The sequence below is a fragment of the Amblyomma maculatum genome, chromosome 5 (assembly GCF_055883805.1).
Source record: "Amblyomma maculatum isolate TAMU_Amacu chromosome 5, ASM5588380v1, whole genome shotgun sequence".
Lineage (NCBI taxonomy): Eukaryota > Metazoa > Arthropoda > Arachnida > Ixodida > Ixodidae > Amblyomma > Amblyomma maculatum.
The window spans coordinates 39,829,215-39,843,902 of record NC_139348.1 but is presented as its reverse complement, the minus strand read 5'-3'; the positions used below and the strand labels follow the sequence as shown (position 1 = coordinate 39,843,902).

At 46.2% G+C, this 14,688-nt stretch overlaps 1 protein-coding gene across 1 annotated transcript in view; it reads left to right on the top strand.

Annotated features, from left to right (window-relative positions):
* LOC146188093 (transient receptor potential cation channel subfamily M member-like 2) overlaps positions 1-14,688 on the top strand; it is a 189,103-nt gene that overhangs the window by 22,517 nt on the left and 151,898 nt on the right. The window contains 2 exon segments of the mRNA XM_084604993.1: positions 12,794-12,950; positions 14,027-14,111. Coding sequence (XP_084461119.1) covers positions 12,794-12,950; positions 14,027-14,111 — 242 coding nt within the window.

Below are 14,688 nucleotides of genomic sequence, written 5' to 3'. Positions count from 1 at the left end.
ATTCAAGTAGACGTTTTTTCTTTCTTCTTATAGACGAAAGAAATCCTGATTTCGTGGCACTTAATTTCGTAACCCATTTCCTCTTCCAGTCGCCTAAAAGATTAAAGGCTCAATTTATTATAAGCTGGTCATTTCTGATTTAATTTCGCTAAAAATAACTGCCGTTAATCAAAATAATTTTTAAAGGTTCAATAAAACCTCTGCTATATCGTTTTAAAATATAAATAGAAACTTCCCCGAGAAACTTCCCTCCGTTACTCTTGACGTGATTCGAAGAGTACGCGAACTGGGATCGTCAATGGTTACATATAAAGCGTGATGGGTTAAATAAGCGGAAACCCAGGCATACAATCGGGAAGATTAGGTGCTTGTATGTGAGAATGCGTTTCTCATGAGGCATATGATCAAATCGTCCCTAAAATATGAAAATATTAAATCCAGCTGCTGTCTTTGTCAAAAAAAAAAAAGACAAAATGAACAATAATCGACAAGTGAGTGACGCGGAAAATATCTTCATAAATGAGTGCTTAAATATTTCACGTATACGAAAAAGCAAAGGTGTTGTATTATATTTTGTTGGAGGATAATATAGAAATTGGGTCGTAGTTATCCACAAAAATTGTGACTCCTTTTTTTTTAAAGCACCACTTGCGCACACTTCAAGTCTCTTATCTTCGTATGAACTTTAATATCCTTACGAGGTTAAATGGCGTAAGCAACCCGTGTTCCAGACTAAGGTCACTTAATCGTTTCGTTGCTTTTCTGATTTGAACAATTTCGCATGTACTTTACTTATCTGTTCTTTGCTCAGTGGTATTAATTTTTCTTGTTTTTTGTCTCTTTCATTTACATTTATTTTACTCTGTTTAATTTCTTGTTTATTTTGACATATGCTGCTGATTTTTTATTCTTTTTCTCTTTGACTTTTTTAATTTTACTTAGGTACTCAGGTTTTATTATCATCAGTCCCGTGTTTTATTTTTTTTTATTTTACTCGATGCTCCCCAGCGTCCACGGCCTAGACAAAAAGAATTATGGAGACGTTCCCAGAAAGTATGCGTAGAGCAATGGTTAGGACACTAGACTGGGACATGGAAGGATTGCTTTCCCAACGTGGACACAATGTGTTTTCGTAGTGTTCAGAAATGTGGCGCAACAAACACAAACACAAGAGAAGAGACACAACACACGCGCACACTACCAACTGTAATAAGAATCTGAAAACACTTTCTTTTCACCACTCCTCTTCTTCTACACTCAGCTACATCTCATCTTCCTCTTCTTTGCCAAGGGGATAGTGGCACTTTCTTCCTCGCAGACCATAAATATCGTCCAAGCATGGCAGTCACCAATTCTACACTGCCTTGTTACTCCACACCTCTGCTTTGCCCAGAAACTCATACCACGCTGGACAAGCAAATGTCACCACATAGTAACATAGTCACACACTAATAACCACAGCCACACATATACAGTAGAACACGTCCATCCACACCACATCACTCGTGTAGTCCCTATGTATTGAGAAACTTTAACCTGCCAACCTCTACGAAGCCACGAAGCCCATGTACTTGAGGGAAAAAGATTCTTTAAACTACCATGGCCCCAAAACGTAAGAGGTGTCCAAGAATAACAGCTTTAGGCCAAGAATAACAGCTTGAAACCCGATAATAATCTCTTTCTTTGCATTACTCAAGAGGATTGCTCAATAAAAGTGAATTCGTGTCTACGTAAACTCAACGAAGCTTCACTAATACATCTGTCTTCTTTCTTCTGTATCCAGTGCGCCTCTAAAATTTCGCGCGCCATCCTATCCCGACTTTTTCCTAAAATGTTAAGCCTGCTAAACAACGGCTCACACTTGCACTTCTGACAGTGCAAGGGCAAATTTGACCCCTTGCCATTTTCTATGGACTTCTCGTGTTCCCTCATTCTATCATTGATACATCTTCCAGTTTGCCCTATATATACTTTACCGCACGTCAGAGGAATCTCATAAATCACACCCACCCGACATCCAATAAAACTCTTTACATGCTTCTTATCGCATTGTCCTTTCTTTCTCCTCCCTATTAATGCACATAACCCACGCAGTTTTTTGGGGGCAGAAAACACAACTGGCACCTCAAACCTACCTGCCACCTTTTTCAGGCAGTGTGCAACTGTATGTATGTAAGGGATCACTTGTGGTAGTTTATTTCTCAACATCTCTGCCGTTGTTTTTTTCCATTTCATTTTCTGAAGCAGAGACTCTGCTATCCCACAAATAATCATAACCGGGAAACCAGCCACCTCAAGTCTTTGTAATTGATTATTGAAGCTTTCCTCTGCCATATGTACACATGATTTTAACAAGGTCGACTCCAAACAAAGGGAAGCTATCCCTCTTTTAACAGTATTTGAATGGGCTGAACCATATGAAAGTAGCTCTCTTTTAGCCCTGGGAAAATACTTCCAACACTTCCCCATTACAAATTTTCATATTTATATCAAGAAACTGCAATTTGTTGTCCACCGGTAGCTCATGAGTAAACGTAAGTCATTTTCCTTGTAGCTTAAAAATAGAAAGAACACTTTCCACACTTTCATTCACTGCAGAGCCCTTATCCACAATGACTAAGAAATCGTCAACATATTGATACGGGGCAGAAGGCTAGCACAGGAAACCACAGCAGGTGAAGGGCAAGCGTCCACAGCACAGTAGAGCAAGTGTTCAGGCAAGTCTCAACGGTTTCTTCAGCTTCGTCTTCTTTTCGCGTCACTACTGTTTATCGTCCTCTTCAACATCCAGCAACGCGCAGGGCATATATGTAACATTACCCCCCCACGAAAAGCACAATCTCGGTGCGCATTATGTCGAACTACTGCAGGTGTAGTACGGCTTTATTCGGGCGACATGAACGATCTCGGTACGTGGCCTAGCGGACTGTTGCGGCGGATGCACAGGGGTGATCTCGTATGTCACAGGAGTAACTGGCCGTAAGACTTGGTAGGGTACTGCGTAGCGTGGCAAGTGCTTCTCACACAGCCCAACTCTACGAGCGGGAGTCCAGAGCAAGACGAGGGAACCCGGAGAGTAGTGGACGTCGCGGTGACGAGAATCATGGCGGCGTTTCTGGGAATTTTGGGAGGAAGCGAGTCGGCGGCGAGCAATAACCCGGGCAGCGTCAGCTCGAGATATGGCGTCACGAACATAGGAGCTGGCATTTACGGTGGGAGGCAGTACGCTGTCAAACAGAAGGGGAGGGTCGCGGCCGTATAGGAGATAGAAGGGGGAGTAGCCCATTGCGTCGTGACGGGAGGAATTATATGCGAACGTTACAAACGGCAAAGTAACATCCCAGTCACGGTGATCATCCGATACATACATTGACAACATGTCCGTGAGCGTGCGGTTGAGGCGTTCGGTGAGGCCGTTCGTTTGTGGATGCTAAGCGGTGGTGGAATAGTGCTTAATGGAGCAGAACCGGAGAATTTCGTCGACTACCCGAGCAAGAAAGCAACGGCCACGGTCAGTGAGCAGCTGGCGTGGAGTACTATGGAGCAGGATGACGTCGTGGAGAAGAAACGCAGCCACGTCAGTTGCACAGCTGGTAGGTATCGCTCGGGTGACAGCGTAGCGCGTAGTATAATCCGTGGCCACCGCAATCCATTTATTCCTCGACGAAGACAGTGGGAAAGGCCCGAGGAGATCGAAGCCAACTCGGGAAAACGGGTCTACTGGAATGTCGATCAGTTGCAGGTATTCATCAGGCACCACCGATGGCTTCTTCCGTCGCTGACACCGGTCACAAGAAGCCACGTAAGGACGAACAGAGCGATAGAGGCCCGGCCAAAAGAAACGGCGGCGGACGCTGTCGTACGTACGAGATGCGCCAAGATGACCCGCTGTGGGCACGTCGTGCAGTTGCTGTAGAACGGTGGCACGCAGGTGTTCGGGGACTACGAGCAGAAGCTCGGCGCCATCTGGTCGCATATTCCGCCGGTATAAGGTGCCGTTGTGGAGCACGAACAAAGCAAGGGTTGCATCAAGGGGATTAGTGCTGAGGCGATTTATAATACTGCAAAGCTTGGGGCCTAAGCGCTGTTCATGGCGAATGTTTAAAAGGTCAGAGATGGCCAATACACATGTGTCATCGTCACACTCGCTGGTGGGTGGTGGATCTACCGGGTTGCGGGAGAGGCAGTCGGCGTCAGCGTGCAATCGGCCGGACTTGTGGACGACAGAAAAACTATTCCTGAAGTCGGAGGGCCCAACGCCCCAGGCGACCAGTAGGGTCCTTCAGCGTAGAAAGCCAACATAAGGCGTGGTGGTCGGTGATGACGGAGAACGGGCGGCCAAACAAGGGCGAAACTTTGTGATGGCCCACACGAGGGCTAAGCACTCACGTTCTGTGATCGAGTAATTCCTCTCAGCCGCAGAAAAGAGGCGACTGGCATAAGCAATGACGCGAGTGCGACCCATCTGCTGTTGGGCAAGAATAGCACCAATACCGTGACCACTGGCGTCGGTGCGTACCTCCGTTGGTGCTGAGGGATTTAAGTGTGCCAGAATGGGTGGGTTGGTGAGGGCCGCAATGAGCGCAGAAAATGCTTGAGACTGTTCTTTGTCCCAGCAAAAGGGAGCGTCGTTCTTCGGAAGATTGGTGAGTGGGCGAGCAGTCTCCGCAAAGTTGGGGACAAACCGCCAAAAATAGGAGCAATGGCCTAGAAAACTATGTGCGTCACTGGTACAGCGGGGTGTAGGAAATGCTCTTACAACACGTATTTTGTCTGGGTCGGGTCGAACGCCACGTGTGCCGACCACGTGACCGAGCACCTTGAGTTCACGTCGGCCGAAGCTACACTTCTTCGAGTTAAGCTGAAGGCCAGCTCTTCGGAAGACTCCAAGAATGGCCTCAAGGCGATGGAGATGGCTCTCGAAGGTCGAGGAAAAGGCAATAACGTCATCGAGATAACATAAACACGTCGTCCATTTGAAACCGCGCAAAAGAGAATCCATCATGCGCTCGAATGTTGCGGGCGCATTACACAGACCAAATGGCATCACTTTGAATTGGTACAGGCCATCAGGTGTGACGAAAGCGGTCTTCTCTCGATCCCGTTTGTCAACAGCGATCTGCCAATAACCAGAACGGAGATCAATTGAAGAAAAATAGCTGGCACCATGCAAGCAGTCAAGGGCATCATCTATCCTGGGGAGCGGGTAAACGTCCTTCTTTGTAGTTTTGTTGAGATGTCGGTAATCAACGCAGAACCTCCAGGTATTGTCCTTCTTTTTAACAAGCACGACAGGTGATGCCCAGGGACTGCTGGAAGGCTCTATAATGTTCCTTGCCAACATCATGTCGACTTCATCTTGTACGAGGCGACGTTCAGAAATGGCGACTCGGTAAGGTCGTCTGTGAATTGGGCTGGCTTCTCCGGTATCGATGCAATATGTAACGAGGGACGTTTGACCCAAGGGTCGGTCACCAAAATCAAAAATATCCCTGTACGATGTCAATAGGGTCGTAAGTGCTTTAGCACGATCAGGGCGCAAGTCAGGAGCAACCATGCCGGATATACGGACCTCCTGAAGTGGGAACGGTGCAGGTCGCGTCGGCACTGCGGCAATAGGGTCACGTAAAAGAGCAGCCACAATAAACTCCGAAAATGGGGTAAGTTCGGCGAGAGAAATGCCCTCAGGAAGAACTTGCACAAAAGAGCTGAAGTGAAGGACTGGAATACAAGTGCTGATATTCACTACATGCACTATATTGTGAGGTAGAGCGATGCTACACTCAAGTGTCACGTCAGTTATGGGGAAAACAACGTAGTCGCCATCCGGAACGGAGGGAAAAGGCGACATCAGCACATGCACCGCGGCTTCTGGTGGTAGGCGACTAAATGTAGCGGAGCGGAGACGGAGCGTTGAAGTTTCAGGAGCTTTGTTGTCAGGGCAGAGCGGCAGGTTTAGATGAATCAGTCCAGAATAACAGTCAATGAGAGCGGAGTGTTCTGTTCAAAAGTCGAGTCCTAATATAACTTCATGAGGGCAACTGGTGAGGACTGAAAATAGCACAGGGATGTGGCGGTCGGCAATGGTAACGCTCGCAGTACATATACCAATGACAGTAGTTGTGTTGCCATCGGCAACACGAACGGTAGACAAGGAAGCAGGTGTGAGGACTTTGTTGAGGCGTCGACGGAGCGAGGAGCTGAGAACAGAAATGTGGGCTCCAGTATCAAAAAGGGCAGAAACGGAGACTCCGTCCACAAGAATATCAACGAGGTTTCGTCTAGGTGCGGGGGTCAGTTCCGAGTTGACAGTCCGGGTCGGGTATGCAGCGTCACTCCAGGGCGCTGCAGTCGCTAGTTTCCCGAGTAGCATACTCTTTAAGGAAAAGTACACGTGCCCTCATTCCCCCGTGTACATTCCCCACTCCCTCGTAACTTAACGAGATTGGAGGAGGTTTCCCTTAGAAGGATAAGAGCTGGGGCGGCCCTTACCCCGTCGGTAAAATGCCGATGGGAATCGGAAGCTGAAATCGGACCAACCACATGCCCAAAATGTTCCACACGAGCTGCAGAAGTGGATGTTCGCCACCCTCTATGGACTTGTGCAGGGACAAGGGAATCAAGGACAAAGATTCTGCGCGAAGTGGGTCTAACCACAACAAGGGAAGATGACGTTTCTAAATGGCTCACCGACAACGCTAAGAGCGGGAGCCTGCTCCGGTTCCTCACGGAAAACCATTTACATGAGTTTATATAATATGCTTTATGGCAAGTTTGCGTACAAAAAAAAAAAAAGTTACCGGCGTGTGATGGGGAGGAGTTGCGGCGAGATACCGGTGAACGGGATCGACGAGCCAGTGAGGATGGAGATCGGCTGGTGCGACGGGCAGGGGGAACGGTTTCATTTAGAGTCTCATCCTGTTGAGAAAGATAATGTCCTGGTCCATGGTAGACGGGACGGAGCTCCTCTGGTTGGACAGGGAAGCGTCGAGGTCCTTGGTAGTATCGGCTGTCGGCGTTGTAATAGGAGCGAGGAGCGAAGAAGGTACGGCTACGGCAATAACGCGATGTGTGACCGGCGCGACAGCAAATGAAGCAAATTGGCCTGTCGTCTGAGGTGCGCCACTCTGCAGGATTGCGACGAAGGTAGCGACGTGGGGAAGGTGGGCTGGCAGTAGCAGCAGCTACTACAGGAACTGAGTGGGATGGTGGCGTGGGCGACACGGGGCTGGAGGACAGGCCGACGTTTGCAAGTTCTTGGCGAACTACGGCCTGTATCATGGCCACGGTGTCGGGTAGCGGAGACATAAGTGGTGTAGGAGCTAAGGCCTCGAGTTCTCTCCGGACGATACGAGTCACGTTCGTGGGATGAGAAGGCTGTTGCAAAGGGGCGAGATCATCGCACGATGATGTAGCTGCGGTGTTTGGAAGGCGCTAAAAGCGATGTACGAGGCGTCGTTGTTTAGCCTGCTCGAATTTTCGACAGACTTGAAGCACTGATTCGACGGTGGAGCAATTCATGCAGAACAGGATGTTGAACGCATCATCCGCAATGCCCTTGAGGATATGGCCTACCTTGTCATTTTCCGTCATTGAGCAGTTGACCTTGCGACACAACGCAAGAGCGTCTTGAATATACGCAAGGTAGGACTCCGTGGAGGATTGGATGCGAGATGAAAGTTCTGTTTTTGCTTCGACAGCTCGACCAATGGGCTTCCCGAACAGGTCCTGAAACTTTTGCTTACAGATTTCCCACGTCACCAGCTCCTGTGCGTGATTTTGGAACCACGTGCGAGCGGTTCACGCCAAATAGAAAATGATGTTGGCCAGAATAATGGTCGCGTCCCAGTGGTTGTTCTTGCTGCAACGCTCGTACTCATCCAGCCAATATTCCACGTCTGTCCTGTGTTCGCCTTTAAATATGGGAGAGTGGCGGATTTTTGTGAGCACGACTGGCTGAGCCGAAGTTGCCGCGGTGGTAGGGGCTGCCTCGGAGGTCATAGTGATAGTTGTTGACGTCGTTGAAAGCCCAGGTAGATGACGGCCACTGCGCAAATCCAGGTTTTGGCAGCGCAAGGGGTAATCTGTGCGCACGGGGATCTTTGGTCACCTCCACCAAGATGATACGGGGCAGAAGGCTAGCACAGGAAACCACAGCAAGTGAAGGGCAAGCGTCCACAGCAAAGTAGAGCAAGCGTTCAGGCAAGTCTCAACGGTTTCTTCAGCTTCGTCTTCCTTTCGCGCCACTACTGTTTATCGTCCTCTTCTTCAACATCCAGCAACGCGCAGGGCATATATGTAACAATATCTAAATATTTTAAAATCTGAACCATTAAGCGATATATAAATTGCTCTGTCAACAGAGGATAAAAAGATGTTACATAGAATTGGGGCAACACATGACCCTATACAAATTCCCCTTCTCTGCACATACATATCGGACCCAAACAACATAACTGTGGACTTAAGGTAAAACTCGAGTAGGGCTAGAAAATTGTCGACATTTACACCAGAAGGGTTCTGAAAGTCTATAGTGCCATTACTTTCAATGCATTCCTGCACCGATTCAAACAATTCTAAATGTGACAAAAAAAAATAACGAGAGAGATGTTGAGAAATAAACGACACCACAAGTGATCCCTTATATAGATAGAGTTGCACACTGCCTGAAAAAGGTGGCAGGTAGGTTTGAGGTGCCAGGTGTGTTTTCTGCCCCCAAAAAACTGGGTGGGTTATGTGCATTAATAGGGAGGAGAAAGAAAGGACAATGCGATAAGAAGCATGTAAAGAGTTTTATTGGATGTCGGGTGGGTGTGATTTATGAGATTCCTCTGACGTGCGGTAAAGTATATATAGGGCAAACTGGAAGATGTATCAATCATAGAATGAGGGAACACGAGAAGTCCATAGAAAATGGCAAGGGGTCAAATTTGCCCTTGCACTGTCAGAAGTGCAAGTGTGAGCCGTTGTTTATTAGGTTTAACATTTTATGAAAGAGCCGGGATAAGATGGCGCGAAATTTTAGAGGCGCACTGGATGTAGAAGAAAGAAGACAGATGTATTAGTGAAGCTTCGTTGAGTTTACATAGAAACGAATTCACTTTTATTGAGCAATCCTCCTGAGTAATGCAAAGAAAGAGATTATTATCGGGTTTCAAGCTGTTATTCTTGGCCTAAAGCTGTTATTCTTGGACACCTCTTACTTTTGGGGCCATGGTAGTTTAAAGAATCTTTTTCCCTCAAGTACATGGGCTTCGTGGCTTCGTAGAGGTTGGCAGGTTAAAGTTTTTCTATACATCAGTTCAGTTCAGTTCAGGCGTTCAGTCGTGTCCGACTCTTCGTGACCCTATGGACCATGTCACGCCACGCTTTCCGGTCTCTCACTATCTTCTTAACATCACATAGCTTCATCTGCAATGCCTCGAGAATGCCATCTAACCATCGCGTTCGCTGCCTACCCCTTCTCCGGCGACCCTCAACCTTTCCCAACATCAAATCTTTCTCCAGCGACTCCTCTCTTCTCATCAGATGACCAAAGTTCAGTTCAGTTCAGGCGTTCAGTCGTGTCCGACTCTTCGTGACCCTATGGACCATGTCACGCCACGCTTTCCGGTCTCTCACATGACCAAAGTAGCTGAGCTTTAACTTTAGAATTTGACCCTCCAATGAGCAGTCAGGGTTTATGGTCGACAATATCGACTGATTTGATCTTCTGGCAGTCCAAGGAACTCTTAAGAGTCTTCGCCAGCACCACAATTCAAACGCGTCAATTCTTCGGCGGTCAGCCTTTTTCACAGTCCAACTCTCGCATCCATACATCACAACTGGAAAGACCATAGCACGGGTTATACGGATCTTGGTTGGCAGACTAATGTCTCTGCTCTTTACTAGGCGGTCAAGGCTAACCATTGCTCTCTTTCCCAGAAGCAGGCGTCTCCTAATTTCATGGCTGCAGTCTCCTTCCGAGGTAATCTTGGCGCCCAAGAACAGAAAATCTGTCACAGCTTCCACTTCTTGTCCATTGATGCTCCAGGACTTGATAGGGCAAGACGCCATGATCTTCGTCTTTTTAATGTTCAGTTTAAGCCCAAACTTCTCACTCTCTTCTTGTACGCGCATCAGAAGTCTCTTGAGTTCCACTTCACTTTCTGCCATTAAAGTGGTATCATCCGCATATCTAAGGTTGTTGATACGTTTTCCAGCAATCTTCACTCCAGCTGAAGACTCGTCCAGACCGGCCTTCCTCATGATGCACTCTGCATATAGGTTAAATAGGCAGGGCGACAGTATGCAGCCTTGCCTCACCCCTTTCTCAATCGGAAACCAATCAGTAAGACCATGCCCAGTTCTGACTGTGGCCTCTTGCCCTTCATACAGGTTCCTGAGGAGACAGATGAGGTGAATTGGAACTCCCATCTCTCGGAGAGCTTGCCACAATCTGCTGTGATCTACGCAGTCAAACGCTTTCGCATAATCAATAAAGCAGAAGTAAATGGGTTTCTGGAACTCTCTTGCTTTTTCCATGATCCAGCGAAGGTTGGCAATTTGGTCTCTAGTTCCTCTGCCCTTGCGAAACCCAGCTTGCACGTCCGGAAGCTCCCGATCCACATACTGCTGCAGCCTACCTTGCAGGATTTTTAACATCACCTTGCTAGCATGCGAAATAAGCGCGATCGTGCGGTAGTTGGAACAATCTTTGGCACTGCCTTTCTTTGGAATGGGGATGTAAACTGACCTCCTCCAATCCTGTGGCCACTGCAGGGTTGTCCAAATCTTTTGACATAATGTATGCAGTGTGTTAACAGCGTCGTGGTTGAGGTTTTGAAGCAACTCAGCTGGAATACCATCAATTCCGCTTTTCTATACATAGGGACTACAGAAGTGATGTGGTGTGGATGGACATGTCCTACTGTATATGTGTAGCGGTGGTTATTAGTGTGTGATTATGAGACTATGCGGTGATATTTGCTTGTCCAGCGTGGTATGAGTTTCTGGGCAAAGCAGAGGTGTGGAGTAACAAGACAGTGTAGAATTGGTGACTGCCATGCTTGGACGATGTTTATGGTCTGCGAGGAAGAAAGTGTCAATATCCCCTTGGCAAAGAAGAGGAAGATGAGAAGAAGAGGAAGATGAGATGTACCTGAGTGTAGAAGAAGAGGAGTGGTGAAGAGGAAGTGTTTTCCGATTCTTATTACAGTTGGTAGTGTGCGCGTGTGTTGTGTCTCTCCTCTTGTTTTTGTTATTAATATAAACAGCGCGCTGTTTATATTAATAATGAATAAGTACCAACTCGCCCAACAAAGTATGTTGTGTTTGTGTTTGTTGCGCCACATTTCTGAATACTATGCAGCACCAACTAGTCCCTCAAGCCGTTATTTTGATAATGTGTTTTCTTATCGATAATTGACAGCTCGTGGTAGCACATTCTGTCCATAACTTGTGGTCACATCAGTTATGAGGCAAGAGATTCTTAATAGTTAATAATGGTACTATGCTCGAAGAATGACTTCTGATAGAGCAAGGCGAGCTACGCTTATTTCATTGGTTGTACAGCCCTTCTTCACAGGCTTCCCCTTGTCAGATTTTTATCCTCGTTGTTCTCCCTGTATTAGCCTCCTGAATGCGGAGCTTTGTTATCTGCTTTGTTAGCACAGAAGTCAAGAAAAACAAATATTCGCGATAAGAAGGAATCTACTGTCGGGCGCCAAACGTACGATATGAAGCTACCGAAAACCATCCTTTCCCTTTAGAAGTTGCGCGCTATTAGAATATTGTGTTCCACGCCCACAGCTCATGCAGAGTCGCGTCGTGTTCTCAGGAGCAAAAGAACGGTCTAATGACTATACCTTTTCCCCAACTGATACAATATATTGTCCGCGTATTTTCACGAATTTGTGTATATATATTTAAAATAAATACTTAGAAAGTGAAATTATAATCATAAAGGCACGCAACTTAAATCAGAAAATAAAACACGAAAAAGAGTAGAACAGAGTAAAAGTCACAAAAGGGCCAATGACATTTAACATACTTTATGTCACAAAAGTAAAATTGCATTATATTGCGAGAATTGATAGATTCCGTACATTTATAAGATTGTAAGACGGTTCGGATTAAAGAAATAGACACCAATGTACTAAACTACTTTCGAAAAAAATTTGATCATCATGTTTTACTGATGGAGGCAGTTTATTTTTGAATATTGTATAGATAATGACCAAACAATAGCTACGGCTCTTTTCGCCACCTCAATTGCACAGTTGTTTCTGAATATTACAGAACACCTGTGGAGTAAGTTTTCTGGGTTGATGAGGGTCTCACTGCTGCTCGTTCTTCTGGAGCGGTGTCGACCAAGAACATATATATAGAATAAATCCTTTAGTGTTTATTATGTGTAAACAAAAGCGCGACGCTTTCTTGCGAATTCCGGTCTTGTGTCTACAGGTTTAGAGCTGTAGCTCTAAGTCAGTCCTTGGCCTTTCTTTTTCTCCGTGAGTGACGGAGTCCCATTGGCTTCATTGCAATAGTGACACACAGCTTCTTTTCTGCTGGCTAAGTAGAACGTTAGGATTTCGGGTTGGGAGCATAATAAACTAATAAAAACAGCAGCGTGGTCGTCTCGTGACCGCAGTAACTAGATTTTGTATTTGGGTGCGCTGGGTGAAGTTTGGGCTGTTTTCCTCGTCCTTGCGGCTCGAGAATCACTATAAAAGACTGACAGCTCTGAGGATTCTCCGTTCGCATGCATGCACTGAATTCCTCGCAATATATGTTCTCGTTTTCTGCCTGGCAGGGGTTCAACCCTCTGGGACCCTGAATTCATTGAGACTGTACTGAAGCCCGAAATCAGCTCGAGGATTTGCCAGATGTTCCCGAAGTTTCGTGACAACGCGCTTTCAAGGAATGTGTTCAAGGACCGGATCATCGAGTGTCTGCGACTAGCTTGCCAGGTAGCGATGACAGTGTCTGCATCTATCTATCCTACTAGTTGTATAGTCACGGCTGGTTTCAAACATGGGCGGCGCGTCGAGCCTGGCCGTGGTAGCCGAGACAAGACCAATTTGGCTAATTTGTTTACGTGGAGAGATAACGGGTAGTTAAATTGTATTTCGGTAGGTCAGCCAACGTCCTCGTGAGTCGCAATACATCTTCAGTCTCGCTTTTAAGAAAGCCTACGATTATGTATGAATATTTCTCTCTATGCTGTTTTTGCCTTTATAGAGATTACCGTCTCAAAGCTAATAAAGCTATGAAACTCCTGGTAGATGGCTGCGGAAATATTTGTCACCTGATTGTTCTTAACATGCAGTGGCATCGCAAAGTACAAAGACTCCTCGCTTTTTGCCTCCATCGAAACGCAGCCACCGCAGCCGGGTGTGAGCTCGCATCCGCAGAGTCAGCAGCTCAGCAGCTTAACCCCTGAGCCACCGCAGCGCTACCTTCATGTAGTATCAAAAACAATGTTAACCTGAGTGCAGCCCACTTTCTGACAGATCAGTGCCTGTGGCATATCTACGTGTACGCAACGTTTTAAAGTATAACTTCCTATAATGTATTTCTGGATAATTAACTGACAGCATTGAAATAAATCAATATTTGTAATGGAAATTTTCTTATAGTATTAATATTTATTGACGAAACATGCTTGCCAGAAATTCGACTGCGAAAACTGCGCAGGTAATTTCGACTGACTAGTTTTTACGCAAGGGGCCAGACTCAAAGCTTCCCGTTGCGTTTAAGGCACTCTTCAGGCTGTCTCTAAATCCGCCTACACATGATGAGGACAAATAACGTGCACGTGCAGTTTCTATAAGTGGTCGTAGAATATCCGCTAAGATAACCTCTGAGCTTTCGTTTTTCTAGGCGCTGACTGGGTTTTATAGCCAAACTTAATGACGAAAAAAAATATTACCAAAAGTGTAGCATAGAGAAGTACCGTATTCACCTGTTTTATATGGTGAAAGCAAGCCCTAAGAAGACAACCGAGAAAGTCACTCCTGTTTTGTTGTTTGCGCAGACTCAGGAGCAGATGTATTTCACAGTGATCAACATTCACCACCACCGAAACAACCTGAAGCACCTTGATGAAATCTTATTGGAAGTCTTCAAATGTGAGTGCCTGCTATACCAACGATGACGGGGCTGCATTTGTGGGACGAATTTTACGAGTCTAGCAATCTGAGACATCACTACTTATTATGGGGCAACGGACAACTACTGGATATTCTAACCTCGGGTTACTAGTGTGTTTGGCTGTTGTCTAACGTTGCGATGTGCATGAAAATTGTTTGCGTTGACAAGGTATCTAGAGCGCAAAGGCATTGGCAAAAGAAGACAGGGGTTATGAGCGGACCGTATATATCCTCATGAACCGACTTGCTCAAAGACTTGTCCTGCTGAACTAAATTTTAAATGTTGTTCTGCGTTCGCACCGGTTATTTGAAGCTGGCATTAAAAGAAACGTGATGGGTAACTATTAGGCAGCTGCTAAAATTGTACGATACTTTTATGACCTTATTGATGGGTATGCTATGTCTTCCGATTCGAGCAAAATTTTGCCTCTAAATGTTTTACCTGCGCTCACAATGAATAATTAGAACTGTGCTAGCATAATTTGAGTGCTCTCAAAAGATAAATAGCAAAAAACGGCCAGCATATTGAGGAAGGATCGGCCGGTATACTCACATT